This window comes from Coturnix japonica, chromosome 2 (assembly GCF_054131305.1).
Source record: "Coturnix japonica strain WE chromosome 2, WE-NBRP24, whole genome shotgun sequence".
Lineage (NCBI taxonomy): Eukaryota > Metazoa > Chordata > Aves > Galliformes > Phasianidae > Coturnix > Coturnix japonica.
In genome coordinates, this window is record NC_140664.1 from 88,510,979 (window position 1) to 88,527,737 (window position 16,759).

A 16,759-nucleotide genomic window follows, 5' to 3' on the forward strand; every position below is an offset into this window, starting at 1 on the left:
AGAATCAGAATTAGGGGAATATTCTGTGGATGGGTTTTATTTTGTCAGGGTAAGTCTAATGCAGACACATGTAAGAGAGACTGCTTCACAGTCAGCATTGGAGTATGAAATAGCAGAGCTCATCTGCTTGATACTTCCTGATTCAGAGTATAATTATATTTCAAATATGAAAAAGTTAATTTATAGAGCTCTTCTATGCTAATTAAGGAAGACCAGTAAGAAATGCTCACCTACTAATTACCTTTTTTTTTTTTTCTTGTATTTCTAGCTGTTTTATATGCTTCCTGTCACCCTGTGTGTTTGTGTTATTACTGCCTTCCAGCTATCAGCCTTCACTTTCCGAAATAATTTGGCAGCCACTGTTATCCTGCTGGTTCTCTTTGGGTATGTGATTGGAAGTGCTACTATAGAATTACTTTTTATAGAAAACAAAGAAAAATCTTTACACTTGCTTTGTACCTGCTGCTGAATGCATGGTGTTCTCTCTTTCAAAATGATTATGATTCTGCAAAAGATAGTAAGAAAACAGACTGAAATGCAAGTTTGAATGTTTGACATGAAAGGGCAAAGAGGTGAAACTTTCTTGCCCACTCAGGAAATAATAAAAGAAAGAACTGTAAAAGTCAATCATTTATCATTAGAAATTGATTGTATACTATCTTACAGGAAGTAGGGAATAATAGCCAGGTCAGAATTTCAGTGCTTAGCGCTGCAGAGGATCATCATGAAGAAGAGTAATGTGTGCATTTTGTTGCAACTCTACCTGTATTGTTTATTTCTGTAGTTTTACACATCTCTGGCAACTTATATTTCCAGTGAGATCGCTGTCCAACATGGAGTAATGAACTGGCTGACGATTTGTCTCCAAACAGTATAGTGGGATAGGAAAGTCTTTCAATGTGCTTAAGTTTAATATGTAAGGAAAAAAAAAAAAAAATAGTTATAAGAAGCTAAAATAATTGGTTAAATTAAGTGTTGATTTCTTTGTAGAAATACAAATCAAACTGTAAGCTTAAACTAATGGTTTGTCTGTGCTCTTACCTTGCCTCTTCTTATGTTCTGTCTGAGGTGATGTGGAAGTCTGAAAATAGACAGTTATGGGATAAGCATTCTGAAGAAGACTTTTCTTCAGTTCTCAAACAAATATATGTTGCTGTTTGTGTATAACTTACAAAACATGTTTAGATAGTGAAATGTAATCCCTTATGAGAGAATACAGGGAAATAAAGTAGAAAGCACTTTCTGTAAGATCAGGGTATCTTGTTATAGGTCATACTTTATAAATGTCCCACATTAAAAAATTTTTGCTACAGCAAATGTGCCAACCCATAGCACCATTGTGCTATGATGGCACATCACTGTTTTCTCCCCTCTTTTCTTCTCTCTCTCTTTTGTTTTTTCCCTCCCTCTGTGTTCCCTCTCCTTCCATGAAAGCCTCTAAGGAAAGCTTCTTGCTCGACATTCATGATATCTGTTTCCAATATTTTGTATCCTGTGTGAAATATTTGTTGAAAGTTGCATGGTTTTGCAGTCATTTGGAAAGCAAGATGATGAACTCTGGAATATTGAAAGTAAAATATATATAGCTGAAATGTGCAATAATTGTTTATGTCTGCCCATTGCAGGGCAGTTGATATGGGTACTTCTATAGAATCATAAAGTAATTAGTTAAGAAAATATATATCAATATTTTTCTTATCTCAGTTTATCAAAAGAGTTACTTACTTTTTTGTGACAAATCTGTTTTCTAAAAAACTTTCAGATATGCAACTTTACCATGGATGTATCTTGTATCCAGATTCTTCTCAAGTTCAGATGTAGCTTTTATTTCTTACATCTCCTTAAACTTTGTGTTTGGCCTTTGTACCATGCTGGTGACTCTGCTACCTCGTTTATTAACTATAATTTCCAAAGTCCAGGTGAGAATGAAACCTTAGCTTTATGTTACTGTAAGTGAGAAGTATGCACACATCTCTACATGTACACGCCTATGTACATACGCGGGTCCTTCTGAAAGTAATGCCTCTTCTTTATTTCCATGGAAACCAAACAGATTGACAGAGCACAACAACACTATTTGATAGAGCAAATTATCAGCTACAAAACATTGTCTTTCAACACAGCCACCACGATTAGCTATGGATTTTTGACAGCAATGAACAGGTGCCTGCATTCCATTCTTCTGAAAATCTGCACCACTGAAGGTGACTCAATGTCACTGCTGCTGAAACACACCACTCTGCCTCACTGTGCTCACACACTGTGATTGGTCTCCATAAACAATCAGCAAGTGACTATGAAATGGGATGTTGTTGGGAAGGTTCAGTTTCTTCTGCCGTACAGCCAACATCTGCCTCTGACACTGCAGGCCAACTTTAAGAAAAAAAAGTAGGATGGCATTACTTTTGGAGCAGCCGTAATATGTAGATATGTATGTACGTATATCTACATTTGCACAGACAAGATCATTTCCAGCAGAAAATTTAGCCATTTTAACCCTTCATGATTTTTATCTCCATGTATGATCTTTTGCTTATTACTGTCTTGAGTTTTAACTTATTTATATCTTGAAAAATAAATAAATAAATAAATTAATTAATTAATAAAAAGAAAAAAAAAGTTCTAGTTTGCACTTTAATAATTAATTAAGTTATAATTTGTCATAATAGGAGCTATTCAAATCCATTTGAATAGATTATATACATTGTAAAATGTCTTTGAATAGTAGTGACATAAGAAATAATCTGGTTATTTCTAGGATCTGTAATGCACTGTTTGGGTAGTAATATGCATTCTCACTCTACATATAAAATTAGTTTTTGTTATTCACAATCTGATGAAGAAAAAAACAGAATGCGTATTGGACTATCTGTGTATGTATTAGATCCTAAACTTGCTGTTTGAATCCAAATATGGATTGTGCATCACTCAAGTTTGCAAGGACACTGACTTGGTGTTAAGTGAATGATTTAGAATTAATAACATTCAAATATTACTATTTCAAGAAAATGATCACAGTCATGTGCCTGTTCTGTCACTGTATATATCAACCTACACTAGAATTCCACAGTTGTAGATACTCAAAATTTTAGACACTCTAAAACACAGTAATAGATGATTGCTGTTTCAAAAGAGTTCACAGTATGTTCTGCTGAAATCAGTTTGCCTTGAGTGAGATTTGAATGCTGTATCCATCTAAGTGAGTGTCCTTGATATTTGGATAAACAAAACTCAATTTTTTTTCCTTTTTTTTCCTTTTTCTTGCTGAATTTTAAGAGTTTTCAGAACATCTACAAGATCCTCAAATGGGCATTTATCATATTCCCACAGTTCTGCTTAGGCCAAGGTTTAATAGAACTTTCTTACAACCAGATCAAATTTGACCTAACCAGCAACTTTGGAATAGATTCGTATGTAAGCCCTTTTGAAATGAATTTTCTGGGCTGGATTTTTGTGGAAATGGCCCTACAGGGAACAGTTCTTCTTCTTTTACGGCTGTTTTTCCATTGGGATCTCCTCCAGAAACCAAGGTGTGTGTATTACCCTTTGTTCTGCTATAGTGGATTGTTAACTATCTTTTAGAAGAAAAATGTAGCATCCCATTCATTTAGGGGGTTTGTTTTATTTGTTTCTAAGTTATTTGAACTTAATTTTTGAAGAATTTATGCTCTCATGCTCCCTTTCTGAACTAAAGATTTCCTTTTCTGATTTAAGTACTGTTTCAATGTAGATCTTATATGCAGTCTAAAGTCCCAGTTGCTGTTTCTTATGAGTAATGGAGTACTGATACGTTTTAGGAATGAGAAAAAATTAAACATGTACATGATGTATAAAAAACACAAGTACTTGCTGTCTCCCTTGGATTCTACTGAGATTGAATCAACAAACTTTGAAGGACTGCAATCAGGGAGATAAAGTATAGCAATGTCCAATTTGTTGTCACCTTATATTTTAGGAGTCAGCATTCAGTTAACAGCTTGGTAAACCCATCAGAAGACATTGATGTAGAAATGGAGAGACAGCGACTTTTTGGGGGAAGAACTCATAATGATGTCCTTCTTCTCTACAATCTGAGGAAGAGTTACGGAGGTTTCAGTAAGAAGAACACAGCTGTGGAAAACATAAGCTTGGGAATAACAAAGGGAGAGGTAAAGAGGACTTTTTTCTCTTTCAGAATAAAACTCTTGACTCTGAACAGTTGTTTGGACCTGCATATCTGCAATCAAATTATGGTAGATAGTAGTAGAGAAGTTTTAATTGTAACGGTTTTTTTAAAAATAAGTAACTTGAGAGCAGTAGAATGTTTTGTGGTTTTCCAGAAGAAACAGTTTACATGGTTGGGTTCAGCAGTTCAGTGACCAAACAGAAAGTAAAGAATATCTAACTCAACTGCAAACTGTGAATAGGATTCCAAATTTGTCCCAAAGCAAGGTTGTATTTCTCATGTTGAAATCATCCCGCTATTTATCAGTGAAACAGTTAATGAAACAAGTATTTTAAAAAATATGGAGTGCTATTTTTAGTCTAACTGCAAATACTGCCCTAACTTAAGAATGTTTTCTTTGCAGCTGTGCTCTGAAATAGTTGTTTGGAGTCAGTATCTGGGATGTTCACTGTTCATTAACTTGTACAAAGTGAAACAGCTGAGAAATATCGACTCTATAGACTAGCTCTCAAATTGGATGTGAAAACCTAGAAGTTCAATCCTAGAACTTTATAATAAAATGGATAACTAATGCATTAAATTATAGAGCAGGGGTTTAAGTGGAAGGCTAGAATACTAAATAAGTCACTTGTAGGAATGTAAGAAGTAATCAAAGCATTTTATTTTATTTGAAATTTGTTTTCTGTTGGAACAGCAATTGCACAAACTAAACAATCATATAAACTATTTTACAAATAAGATGGGAAATACAAAAAAATAATAAAATAAAAACCTGTTGAAATAACACAGTGTGGTAGATCAATAGATCAATTCTTTTTTTTTTTTTTTTTTTTTTTTTAAATCTCTGTTAGTGTTTTGGACTCCTGGGAACAAATGGAGCTGGGAAAAGCACAACATTTAAGATGCTGACTGGAGATATCGTTCCATCTGCAGGGCGTGCTGTTATCCGAACTCCTACAGGGTAAATAACGCAGGGTTGGGTCAGAATAGTGTTACTGGATAATGCCAGTGATCAAAGACTCAGCAGTCTGCCATCATTTTCACTTGTAGTACAGAGTCCTATTTTTGTTTCCTTTTAAATGTATATTGCATCATCACTGTCAAGCCTTGTCAGGAAGGGCGGGGATTATGACAGCAGGCATCTGGTAGCAAAAGAGCAGTAAGTCTTAGTTTTAAAAAAATTCTTCAAATTTGTTACGTCCAGATAAATGGACATATCCCTCGATTCTGCACTTCAAGGTTTCCAGCCTTAGAATAGCGATCAGTGCTCCAAATGGATACTTCTAAAATAGTTCCTGACACTTCTGTCATTTAGTGTCGTTAATTATTTAATCTATACACAGTGTAATTAGGATAGAAGGTAGTCTTGGTTGCATTGAAGCCAGCTTTGAAGGAAGAATAAGTAATTAATGGCTGTTTTGGCTTAGGTATAACCAACATTTACAGTTTTTTACTAAGCACTTTGCTGGGGAGATAAAATTATTTTAATGTCAAGCCAAAGTAAAAAGTTCTTATGTTGCATGTCTACTTGTGAGTTTATATTTTGGGCTTGTTAATGATTTTAAAATTTCCTTTTAAAATTATACCTATTTCAAAATCTGCCTTTTGAAGAAGTAGAAGTGAGGGGTTTAATTCAGAAAAAATTAAACTGAAGTATTTTGAATTTGCATGTCTGTATTTTAGAATTTAAATAGATTAAAATTCTTCTGAGTTAAACTTTTGTATGCTCCTGCTGTTTAATAATAGATTTGAATAGACCATAATACCTGATAATTCATGCTACATAATGACATAATGCATGGTTATGTTGTTATATTATCTTATGTATTACTTTAATTTCCCTCACTGTATTTTGTAAACCTAACATATAAGCATGAGTAAGTAAAGTAAAAATGTCATTTTTTAGGATGTAGATAATGAAATATGACACATTTAGAAGACTAGAGAGGAAGTCATTAGTAGATGGTCACATTTAAGTGTCTATAATATCTTTGACAATATGATATTGTATTATGATGTCAGTTCAGGTTAGGTGACTCTGTTTCTTCTACAGCTGAAGACAAAAGCCAACAAGTGAATATAACACCCATATTTCTATATTTATTCTAATATTGTAAAGGTGTAAACCTCAAGTGGGAGCTGCAGTTGCACAGTAGCTAAACTTGGCAAAGCAAATTGTTTGAGGCTAGAAGAGATCTGAGTAATTCCAGACTTTGTTGTGTGTGTTGTATTATGTTTTGGCAAACCAGCATTGTTTTGCTGTTCTACTGTAAATCAAACGAGTGCAAACTTTTTGTCTCTTAATAGATTATAGCCACAGGCAGCCTGGAGAATCCTTTCTCAGTGCTTGGACTAATGCTAAAATTATTCATTCAAAGCAAAATATATATATGTATTTTCCTGAATAGGATTGAATAATCAAAAAAGAGAGTAAGATTGTGATCTGTGAACCAACTCAATTATCTGTAGCCTGTTGAGAAGATACAAAGATGCTTATAATAATGTTGCTATAATGTTACTCATAATAAGATTTTGCTATCTTAGTTGAATTTCAGACACAGTTATTTAGTTTTCTGAGGAGCAATCAGGTTTATCCTACATAAAAGAACAAGAACTGGTACAAATAACAAGTTTCCAAACAGTGGGAAAAACACTGTGTTATTTATGTCTTTGTTAGTTGCAGCTTAAGAGAACAGCTATTAAAATTAGTGCCTCTGAGTCCCAGATCTTTAGCTATAGCACTCAAGTCTTGGGAGTCAAAGCCAAGAAACTTCAGTATGTTAGACATATGAATCTCTTTTAATTTGCTGTGTTATACTAAATATTCTCGAAGGAATATATCCACTCCATGTGAGGAAAACAACTGCAGCTTTCAGATATTTGCTCTCAAAATATTCGTTTGTGTCTGATAACTGTGTATGTCTTAACAAATGCAAAACTGCTCATAATTGTAGAACATAGCTCTGTCTGATTTGTGTATTGGGTGCCCAAGGGGGAAATAAATGATTGGAGGGGGATACAATGCTAAGAACTATTTATTACACCCCAATATTGTGTTCAAAGGCCTGGTATTTCTCAGAGAGACAGAGGAAAGTTTGCCAAAGAAAGCCACCACTTGCTGGTCTAGTCTTCTTTATGTCATTAAGCAGCGTCCATAGAGACTTTACCTCTGTTAGTGATTCCTGATTAGTATTTAAGGCAGCAACATAGACAAAGATCCTATCTCCATTGTATGCGACTGGAAAGAACACAACTCTTATAAGCCTGTCTTATCCTGAAAGACTGGATAAGATTTTTTAAATTCAGAAAGTTACTGAGATCTACATTAAAGGGCATGAGAGTACAAATGCATTTGTTCTGAGTCCTTCGTGATCAAATAAAGAAATTAGTATGAAAAATTATTAAATATTTGAAAACATAAGTGATATCACTCCATGCACAACATTCTTAATTTGTAACTGTTCCTGTTTCATTGAATAACAGTGATTGAAAGCTCTCGGTTAAAAGAAAAAAAGTATATTTTCCTGATAATTAGTGTAGTAGTTTCGCAGAGTATGGAACAGAGTTAGAAACATCTCTTTCAGGCAGCTGCACTGAAATCAAACTCGAATTTTACAAGGAAACTTTTGCACCTTTGGACAACTTTACAAGAAATGGAAGACCCGATTTTCAAAAGTATATGTTGAACTGCAAAGTAGAATTTTTGGAACTTCAGTCTAGATCATTTTGGAGGTAAATAAGGTTGCCTAGAAAGAGCTGTGTTTCTCATGCAATGAAAATCAAGTGGTGTTGAGGGGAATCCTTTTAGACTTTAAAAGTAGAAAAATGCATTAATGATCTGAAGCTGATTTCTTAAAGGGGCAAAAAAGCAGATTCACAATACCTTCATTGCATAAAAAAGATTTGTTGGCCTCCATGTTATTTATTTTCCGAACGTTTAATACAAGAAAGAAAAATAAAGGAGCATATCACTAAGAATTGGAAATAGTTCCACTTTTTTTTTTTTTTTTTTTTTTTTTTTTAACAAAAGCCTGGTTGAGATGCATAAAAGCTAAGGCTTGCACAACAGATTTCAGTATTATTAAGATTCATAAAACTGGTGCAGAAATTTGTATTAAATGCTAAATGTGCCTTTCTTGGCATTCTCTTTGATGAGGACACTCTTTTGGGGAAAGGAAGGCTTCTGATCTGTTTTTAAACTCTCCTTTTGATACATTACAAATCAGTTAGATATTTTTAAACAGTGCATGTGCCTAAACTTTGATGTATATTAGCATTTACATGAGGAATGCTCGTTTGTAGCTTGCAAGCTGAGCAGTCTACCAAGAAACTCTTTTTTAGATTTTCATATTCAGCTGAAAAGTCTTTTAGGCAACTTCTAACATTTGCAGTCCCCTTCTGCTTGTAACTGTGAAATAAATGTACTCCAGTAAGAGAAATAATAGGAATTTATCACTAAGTACAGTCACTCTTGTGAAGGTAATAGCAAAATGCTATTCATAGGGGATTTTGCCTTTTTATTATTTTATGTATCTCATTAACATTGCCATTATTAGTGACATATCCGTCCAGATGAAACATAAAAAATAATTAACATATAAAGAAAGTGTTTCCATGTTAGGTATATTCCCAACCCCAATATTAAAATGTGGCAAAGGAGGTGAAATACTGACATTGAAGTACTAACAGTCTCTTTGGCAAAGGTCAGAAATATTAAAAGCAAAAAAGAAAAGTGACTAGAATTTTTTTTTTTTTTAATTTTTTTATGTTTAGCTCTACTTCTGTGACTAGATAGCCACCATTGGATGAGCCAGCTAAATTTAAGCTAGTGTGGATGTTCATAAATATTTCCATAGTAATTTATTTATTTATTTATTTAAGTATATAATTGGCATTGGACAGTTTTATTCCTTTTTGCATGTTATAGCCTTAGTCTTCTTTAAGGACTCTGTATCATAAAGCCTTCTTCAACCAAGTACAGCTAAAGATGGCTAGATGGCTTGGCAGAGAAAATGTCAAAATTCTTTGAAGTGTCTTGTCAGGATCACTGTAAGATAATGCAAGTTGTGTTTTGTTTGCCATTTTTTTTAATTTTTTTTTTCCCCTCAAGCTCTTTTGCAGTCTTTTTCATTGTAATTTGCTAGGTTAGGCAAATTACTGAGACTGCGCAGTCTCAGTTGTGGGAGCATAGTCAAAGTAGTTACAGTGTGCCCAATCTTGTTCGTAAGAGGCCTGAAGCATTTGGCTGTCTTCCATATGTAATTAATTTATCTCCTATGAATTTCCATTTCCTTCTGCATGGATATTCTCCATGACAGCAAGTCCCCATCCTACTTGAATTAAAAGTCAGTCATGTCAGCTGTTGTATTACAAAGTCGTAGCATCTAAGAAGTGTTCTCCAAAGATGGAAAAGTGAGATATATCTATAGAGATACAATTTGGACTTTTTGATAGTTATGATATTCAACTTGATAAATAATTAAAAATGTAATTCAAATAGCTTTACTTGAAAGGCAGAATAAATTTACATCAATACAATGGCTGAGATAGCTGTTGTTACGGTGTATATCTGTATAATTAGTTAAATTATACCTAACCTTCAGTTACAGTAATTATATTTTAACCTTGATTTTTTATAATGTTAATTGAGCATTAGTATGCATGGAATTGAATGTGCAGTTATGAGTACAATAGAATGTCTAACTACTTTTACAATTTGTAAGTTTATATTTCATTTTGTTTATATAATGGAACTTATCTCTCTGCAGAAGACATTGTAAGTAGAATATATATAATTGCCTTTATTTTAACTGCATTCAGACACTGCAGAATGAGCAAACAAAAATAAATGAAAATGTACATGATAGCCAAAAGTGAAACATTTTTTTCATAAACAGCCAAACAGCTGATATTGGTGGTATTAAGTTGTCTTGAAATTGAGGTCATGCATATGAATGTCGACCCACATCTACCTAAGCAATAATGTTGGTAACCACTGTGACAAATAAGAAGCAAATCCAGTCTCTGCAGTAATTAGCCTAGCCTTCTGGAAGATACAAATCCACTTCATATTGAAGAAAGGAACAGGTTTTGTCCAACATTTCTTATACATTTTGGTGTTTTTTTTCTCTATTCAGTGCAAACAAAGGGTCCAGACACCCTAGGGTACCTTTCAGGGCTGGAATCAGATTTCAGCTGTGTTGAAACACACACACACACAAAAATGGATGGAAGTAAATGTCTTAAAACAATCTGCAAAGGTATAAATTTAAATGAAAGTTTTATCCAGTCAGAGTTTAATTTATTATCCCCAATAATATTAATATCCCCAACCTTGCAAGGCTGACAAATGTCTTTCATCAGTAAAACAAAACTATGTAAGGTTAGCATTCCAAACTTGTGGAAACCTCCTTGAGTCTTGTATTGTTTTGTGTTTTGGTTTTTTTTGTTTGTTTGTTTGTTTGTTGTTTTGTTGTTTTTTTTTCTGGAAGGATTCACAACAGTTTTTCACAATTTTCACTGTAAAGATGGAAATCAAAGTGTTTAGAAAAGATTGAAACACAGTATTTTAGAGACTTCAAGAGCTACTCTCAGCTTTTTTTCTTAAGAGTAATGTATGTTCTATTGACCTTTTCAGAAAGTATAATGAAAGCGTAGTTTTGCAAATGTAAATCTTTATTTAATGCGTGAAGTATTCCGGACAGATTTTGTTGGTTTCATCTGTTGCAACTGTTTCTATTCACAAGAGTAAGTAAGTAGTAAATGGAGGTATAGACTAAGCTTGATAATATATTCTAAAAACAAATCTTCAAGAAGGAAGGAACTGATGTTCTGTGCCTGAACCTAATCAAGATATGTGATCGAAGTAACTAAAAAGATCTCAAGATAACCTATACTAAATGTTTTTATAATGATGCAGGAAGTCTTGTATTAGTCTGACTTCCAACCTGTAGTTTTTAGGTATTACATTAGGATTCACTGTGTCTATTGTACTATGGACAGAAAAGCAGAAGGAAGTTGGAATCTGTAGTAGTATTTTCTGTATCTTTAAAATCAGCTTTTCTTCTCCTGTCTCTCATGTTGTTTACATGAATGGTCTAAAGAGAAATGTTATCATGCTGACAACAAAAGGGCAGAAGACAATTGCTTGTTTTTATTCTGAGCTGAGAAAAAGATCCATCACTTTGCTGCAAAATAATCCATGGTTCAGAAAATGTAAGAACACATATTTCCAATTCGATTCTGATAATGTCACACATTAGGATGCCTGCTAAAGGAGAATATAATTAATATAGTGAGAAGCATCATTCTTTAAAATGTCATTTACAGCATATCATTTAGTGAAAATGTTTTCTGGTGTTATGCTGTAACTACTTGAAATGCTCATTTCATTTTGGGTTGGAGGGGACCTTTAAGATTACCTAGTTCCAACCCCCCTGCTGTAGGGAGGGACACCTCCTCCAGACTAGGTTGCCCAAAGCCCCATCCAGCCTGACCTTCAATGCTTCCAGGGAAGGGGCATCCACAACATCTCTAGGCAACCTGTTCCAGTGGCTCACCACCGTCACAGTAAAGAATTTAATTGAGTCTAAATCTACTCTCTTCCAGTTTATAGCCATTTTCCCTCATCCTGTCAATTCCCACCCTTATAAAAAGTCCCTCCCCAGCTTTCCTATAGGCTCCCTCCAGGTACTGGAAGGGTGCTATTAGGTCCCTCTGAAGCCTTCTGCAGGCTGAAAAGCCCCAAGTGTCTCCATCATTCCATGTAGGGGTGGTGCTCCAGCCCCTCTGATCATCTTTGCTGGGGTCCAAAGGAGTTCAGTGTCCTTGTGCTGTGGGCCCCTGAACTGTATGTTGTGTGCCAGGTGGGGGTCTTGTGAAAGCAGAGTGCAGAGACAGAATTTCCTCCCTTGACCTCCTTGTTTATCTCCAGCCTTTTTTTTTTTTTTTTTTTTTTTTTTTGACATTTGCTTGGTGATATTGCTGAGGAAAGGAGTTGAGCTGCACATACTGAAAGAGTTGCAATAAAAAGCTAGAATCTATATATGGCTTTTTTTTTTTTTTTTTTTTTTTTTTTTTCCCCCCCCCTTCTGTTCATATTGCTTTATGCAATATATAGTCAGGCACCTAGAGATGGAAAAACATTAGATCCATGAGTTCATTAGTGGATATGTTAGAATTTCTTTACTAATGGCAGTGTTCTAAGTGTACAAGGTCAGCACTAATGGATGCAGTTGAAAGATATGGATGAAGCAAAGTAAGAGTATTAGATGATGTATTCTCATTGTATTTATGAAAACTAAAGGTTGCTGAGTGGGATCTTGTTCATTAGAGGCTGTATGCACCTCATTGGAAGCACAGCATTAAACTCGTATCTGTGTAATTAGCACTGGGGACACTGAAGTGCTTATATTTCCTGATGCAAACTGAGTAACTATTGTCTAATCAAGTTCTAGCTAAAGGACATCAGGCATCTGTTATTTTTTGCAACCGTGCACACTAATTTTTTGTTCTTCATGGTATGGATCCATTCTGGACTATATGTATCTATCCAGACAGAAACTTCATGCTGAGTAAATGTCCCTGAATTTACCCCTGAGTGTGATTTGTTCTCTTGTGACTGAACTTGGCATATTACCAGAATTAGGTCTTCTCCAAGGAGAGTACCTGCACCAAAAAAGAAGCATTGTTACTGTGTCTGAATCTTTTTGTATAGCAAAATTCATACAGTTCACTCTATTCAGTAGAATCTTGATAGCATTTTACTATTTCACAATGTTAAAATTCATTAAATGAAGAATCCACAGCATCTGTCAGGTTTTGCAGAAGGATCAACATTGTTGAATATATATCTTACAATAAAAATGACCTTAAAAACTCATTTGTTTTAATTATTTGATTTAGGTACTAAAATTTTATGTCTTTGCTATTAAGAGCAAAAACCCATTCTAATTAGTAACCAGCAAGGTTTATCACAATCATGATAAGTTGTCTTTTGACAGGATTAAAATATATTGATGCTGTGATTTATCAGGTAAAATGCAGTGTCTAAGTTTTCCCCTTTTTTTCCCCCAGACTCCTGAGTGTTGTTAAGAATCAGGAGATAAATATTTATATATGCACTAATGCTGGTATTTGTAGATCCTCCATTTAAAACATTTATTTTGTGTCTAAGTAATTAATAATATATTTAGTTCTCTTAATCAGAAACATCAAAAAACAACAACAGCAACAACAACAACAAAAGAACACTAGGGGGGGAAACCATTCTGTAATTCAGAACCTTTAAAAACTTTTTTCTTTCAAAACTTTTTTTCTTGTAAAATAGAATAGCTTAATTTTGACAGGTCTTTTCTGTAAATGTAAATCAGCATCACTGAATGTTGGATTAGATGATGGAATAAATAGGACAGATTTAGTGTCATTATGGCTAATGAGGTACCCTTGCAATCAAGCTTGCTTCTTAGCAATGAATGCAATTTCAAGTAATGCTGTACAGCTACAAAGAGATGGACAAAGTCCCTGAAATCAGAATCACTTTATTTTTTTTTTTTTCTAGTATTGTCTTTAAGCCTATTAGGCTTTAATAGTTTTTGGGTAGATTTTTCTTTCTCGTTGCTTAGAGAACGATGCATGCATGTGTATCTATGTGCACAGACACTGAGCGCATGCTCTCTCTCTCAAGACTAATGTCTCTCTAATACTGAATGTAATGCTTGTGTATCTCCTTAGAGAAAGGCCTACTGTGTGTATAGGAGAGGTAAACCTAATAAGAATTTGTTCTTATAGATTTGTCCTCCTTCTATGTTGGTCTGTTTATTTTGACCCACATCCCTTTAGAGCAGTGAAGCATGAATACGAGCTCAAAAGTTTGAGAAAGGGACAAAAACCATGCCATGATTGTGAGTGGTGCTGTGTTAAGTGATTCTAATGAGTCTGAATAGTTTCACTTACCTACACAATAAAAAGTAACTGTGCTTGCTTTGAAGACTGTATCCCAAGGGTGAAAGTCAGGACTGTCTTTTTTACATAATGTTTTGCTTTTTTTCTTTAAGCAGCTCCGAAGTGGATATTCTGTCTGCTAGCTCTGAAGGCATCCTTATCGGCTACTGTCCACAGCAAGATGCACTGGATGAACTCTTAACGGGTTGGGAGCATCTTAATTATTACTGCACACTGCGTGGAATTCCAAAACAACATATTTGTAAGGTAATTACAGAACAGATTTGTGTGTGGAGCTAGAGCTAAGTTGGGCAATGGAGTTTTTGAAATGATGGTACTCTTTTACATGAGAGATCATCCAGTATTTCATCTTAAAAGTTTTAGTCACAAGGCTTTTATTATTACTAATTTGTCTAAACAAAATATAGTTTCTTTTTTTCTTTCTCTTACGCCAATTCAAAATACAGTAACATCATTAAAGATAGATAGTAAAATAACACTAATGTAAAAGCAATCTCTGGTACACAAACTCTAAAGGAAACAAAATGAAATATATAAATGATTCAATAACTTCATTGTCACTCATAGAGACCTGGGAGGGAACACCACATGTCTGAAGTCATGCACCTATACTTCAGATAGGATTAAACTCTCAAGTTTGTTGAGTTTCTCTGAATAGAACTGTTCTGTTTTTAGCTGACAGAGTTGATTTTCTTCATAGTGTCTGGTATGATGCTGTGTTTTGAATTTAGGAGAAAAACTGTGTTGGCAGCACACCAATGGCTGTTGCTGAGAAATGCCCTACAGAGCCAAGGCCATTCCAGTTTGTCATCTCTGCACGCTGCCTTGCCAGTGAGGAGCTAGGGGTTCACAAGGAGCTGAGAGGATACAGAACCAGGACAGCTGACCTAAAATGGCCAAAGAAATATTCCATACCATATGACATCATATGAAAAAATGGTACATCTGAGGGGAGTTAGCTGTGGAAGCAGCTGCTGCTTTTGGAGTCTGGCTAGGCATCATTTGGCAAGTGGTGAACAATTGCTTTGTGCATCACTTGTTTTGTGTATGTGTGTCTAAATGTGTGTATATATATGTAAAACTAAAATTATTGTTATTTCTCCCTTCTTTTCCTGTCTTAGTACATAATTTTTCTCTTAGCCTACGAAATCTACTCCTCTGATTGTCTCCCCCATCCCACTGGGAGTGGGGAGAATGAGTGAAAGGCTCTGTGGTGGTTAGCTTCTTGCTGGGTTCAACCACAACAAAAACCTAAAAACCTGTGTGCTGAGGCCAAACGACAGCAGTCAGCATTAAGCTAGTAGAAGTTTTCACCTTAACAAGATACTGGCTGCATGCAAACTGCCTGCTGGAAGCAGTCTCTAAAACTTTCCAGCTGCAATACCAAGTATGGAGTTGTCCCAAGAGAAGAAGCCATCTCTGTGATGGAAGTTTTTGATTCGACCTACGCTTAAACAGTTCAGTCTTGTGCATCTCCCTTTACAAGTGCAAAATGGAGCGTGATAGATCAGTACCATTCCTGCTGTGTAGTCTGATCCTGTGTAAATGCTAGGTCTGTGTGATAGTCTATAATGTCTGCCCAGAGAAGCTGTGGATGCCTCATCTCTGGAGGTATTTAAGGCCAGGTTGGATGGAGCCCTGTACAGCCTTATCTGATGAATGGCAACCCTCCCCACGGCAGGGGGTTAGACCTAGATGGGCTTTGAGATCATTTGCAACCTAGGCTGTTCTATGTTTGTTCTTGAAACTTCCATAAGGCTGCCTATCTTCTTCCTTTCCCTTTTCTCTGAAGCAAAATGGCATCACTTTTTTCTATGTGCATGTTGTTTTCCTGGTTATTGCCTTAGGGTCCACCAAGTGGTTTGCAGTCCATTCCTTGTCTGTTGAGTCTGACACCTTCACTTCACCACTTTTTTCCCCAACAGCTAGGTACCATTTAACAAAAAAGTCTCTCTCCTGCAATGGGACACTGATTAGTCAGAAATAACTACTATCTTGGCATAATGATAGCATCAAGGAAGATTTAACTACACTGCAGTGCTCTTTAAAATGCTGCAAATACAGTTTTCAAGCTTTTATTCTTATCATCTTCAGAAGAAAGAACAATATATTCTTGTAATGGTCCAAATGGTCTTAAATGTCCGAACTATACACCATGCACTATAAATGAAGCAGTTTTTAAGACGAGAAGAAGCACTTGACTAATAGAAGTTCCTAGTTTTAAATACAGTTCAGGACACTCACTAAACTTGCAGAATTGGGTTCATATGCAATGTGTTGCTCTCAGCAAACACACCCTCAGAGTACAGAGTAAACATTCTGTGCCTTTGTGAACAGACCAAAGCCCATGAAGCTAGGCAGGTAATACCCCTCTGAGAGAAGAATGGGGTAGGAGTCTATAATGTAGGCTTTCGCAACAGCTGTTTGGGAGACAGCTATGCTGACTGGATGAGGAACAGGATAAGGATGTAATATGGAGTCTTGAGAATGGATACGTATCTGTGCTGTGCTAAAGGATCTGCATTTCATAACTTACCTGTCCTATGCAGCACATAACTTAGCTCAGGTGTCTGGGAAATATTCCAGATTGCAGTGAGCAAGAAGATGCCACCAAATTTCTATGCTGTGTCT

General features: G+C 35.3%; 1 protein-coding gene across 1 annotated transcript in view; it reads left to right on the plus strand.

Moving 5' to 3' along the window:
• ABCA13 (ATP binding cassette subfamily A member 13) overlaps positions 1 to 16,759 on the plus strand; it is a 165,063-nt gene that overhangs the window by 121,736 nt on the left and 26,568 nt on the right. The window contains exons 50-55 of the mRNA XM_085537944.1: positions 269 to 384; positions 1,763 to 1,919; positions 3,277 to 3,530; positions 3,956 to 4,148; positions 5,017 to 5,126; positions 14,224 to 14,374. Of these exons, the coding sequence (XP_085394070.1) occupies positions 269 to 384; positions 1,763 to 1,919; positions 3,277 to 3,530; positions 3,956 to 4,148; positions 5,017 to 5,126; positions 14,224 to 14,374 (981 nt within the window). The remainder of the gene's footprint in view (positions 1 to 268; positions 385 to 1,762; positions 1,920 to 3,276; positions 3,531 to 3,955; positions 4,149 to 5,016; positions 5,127 to 14,223; positions 14,375 to 16,759) is intronic.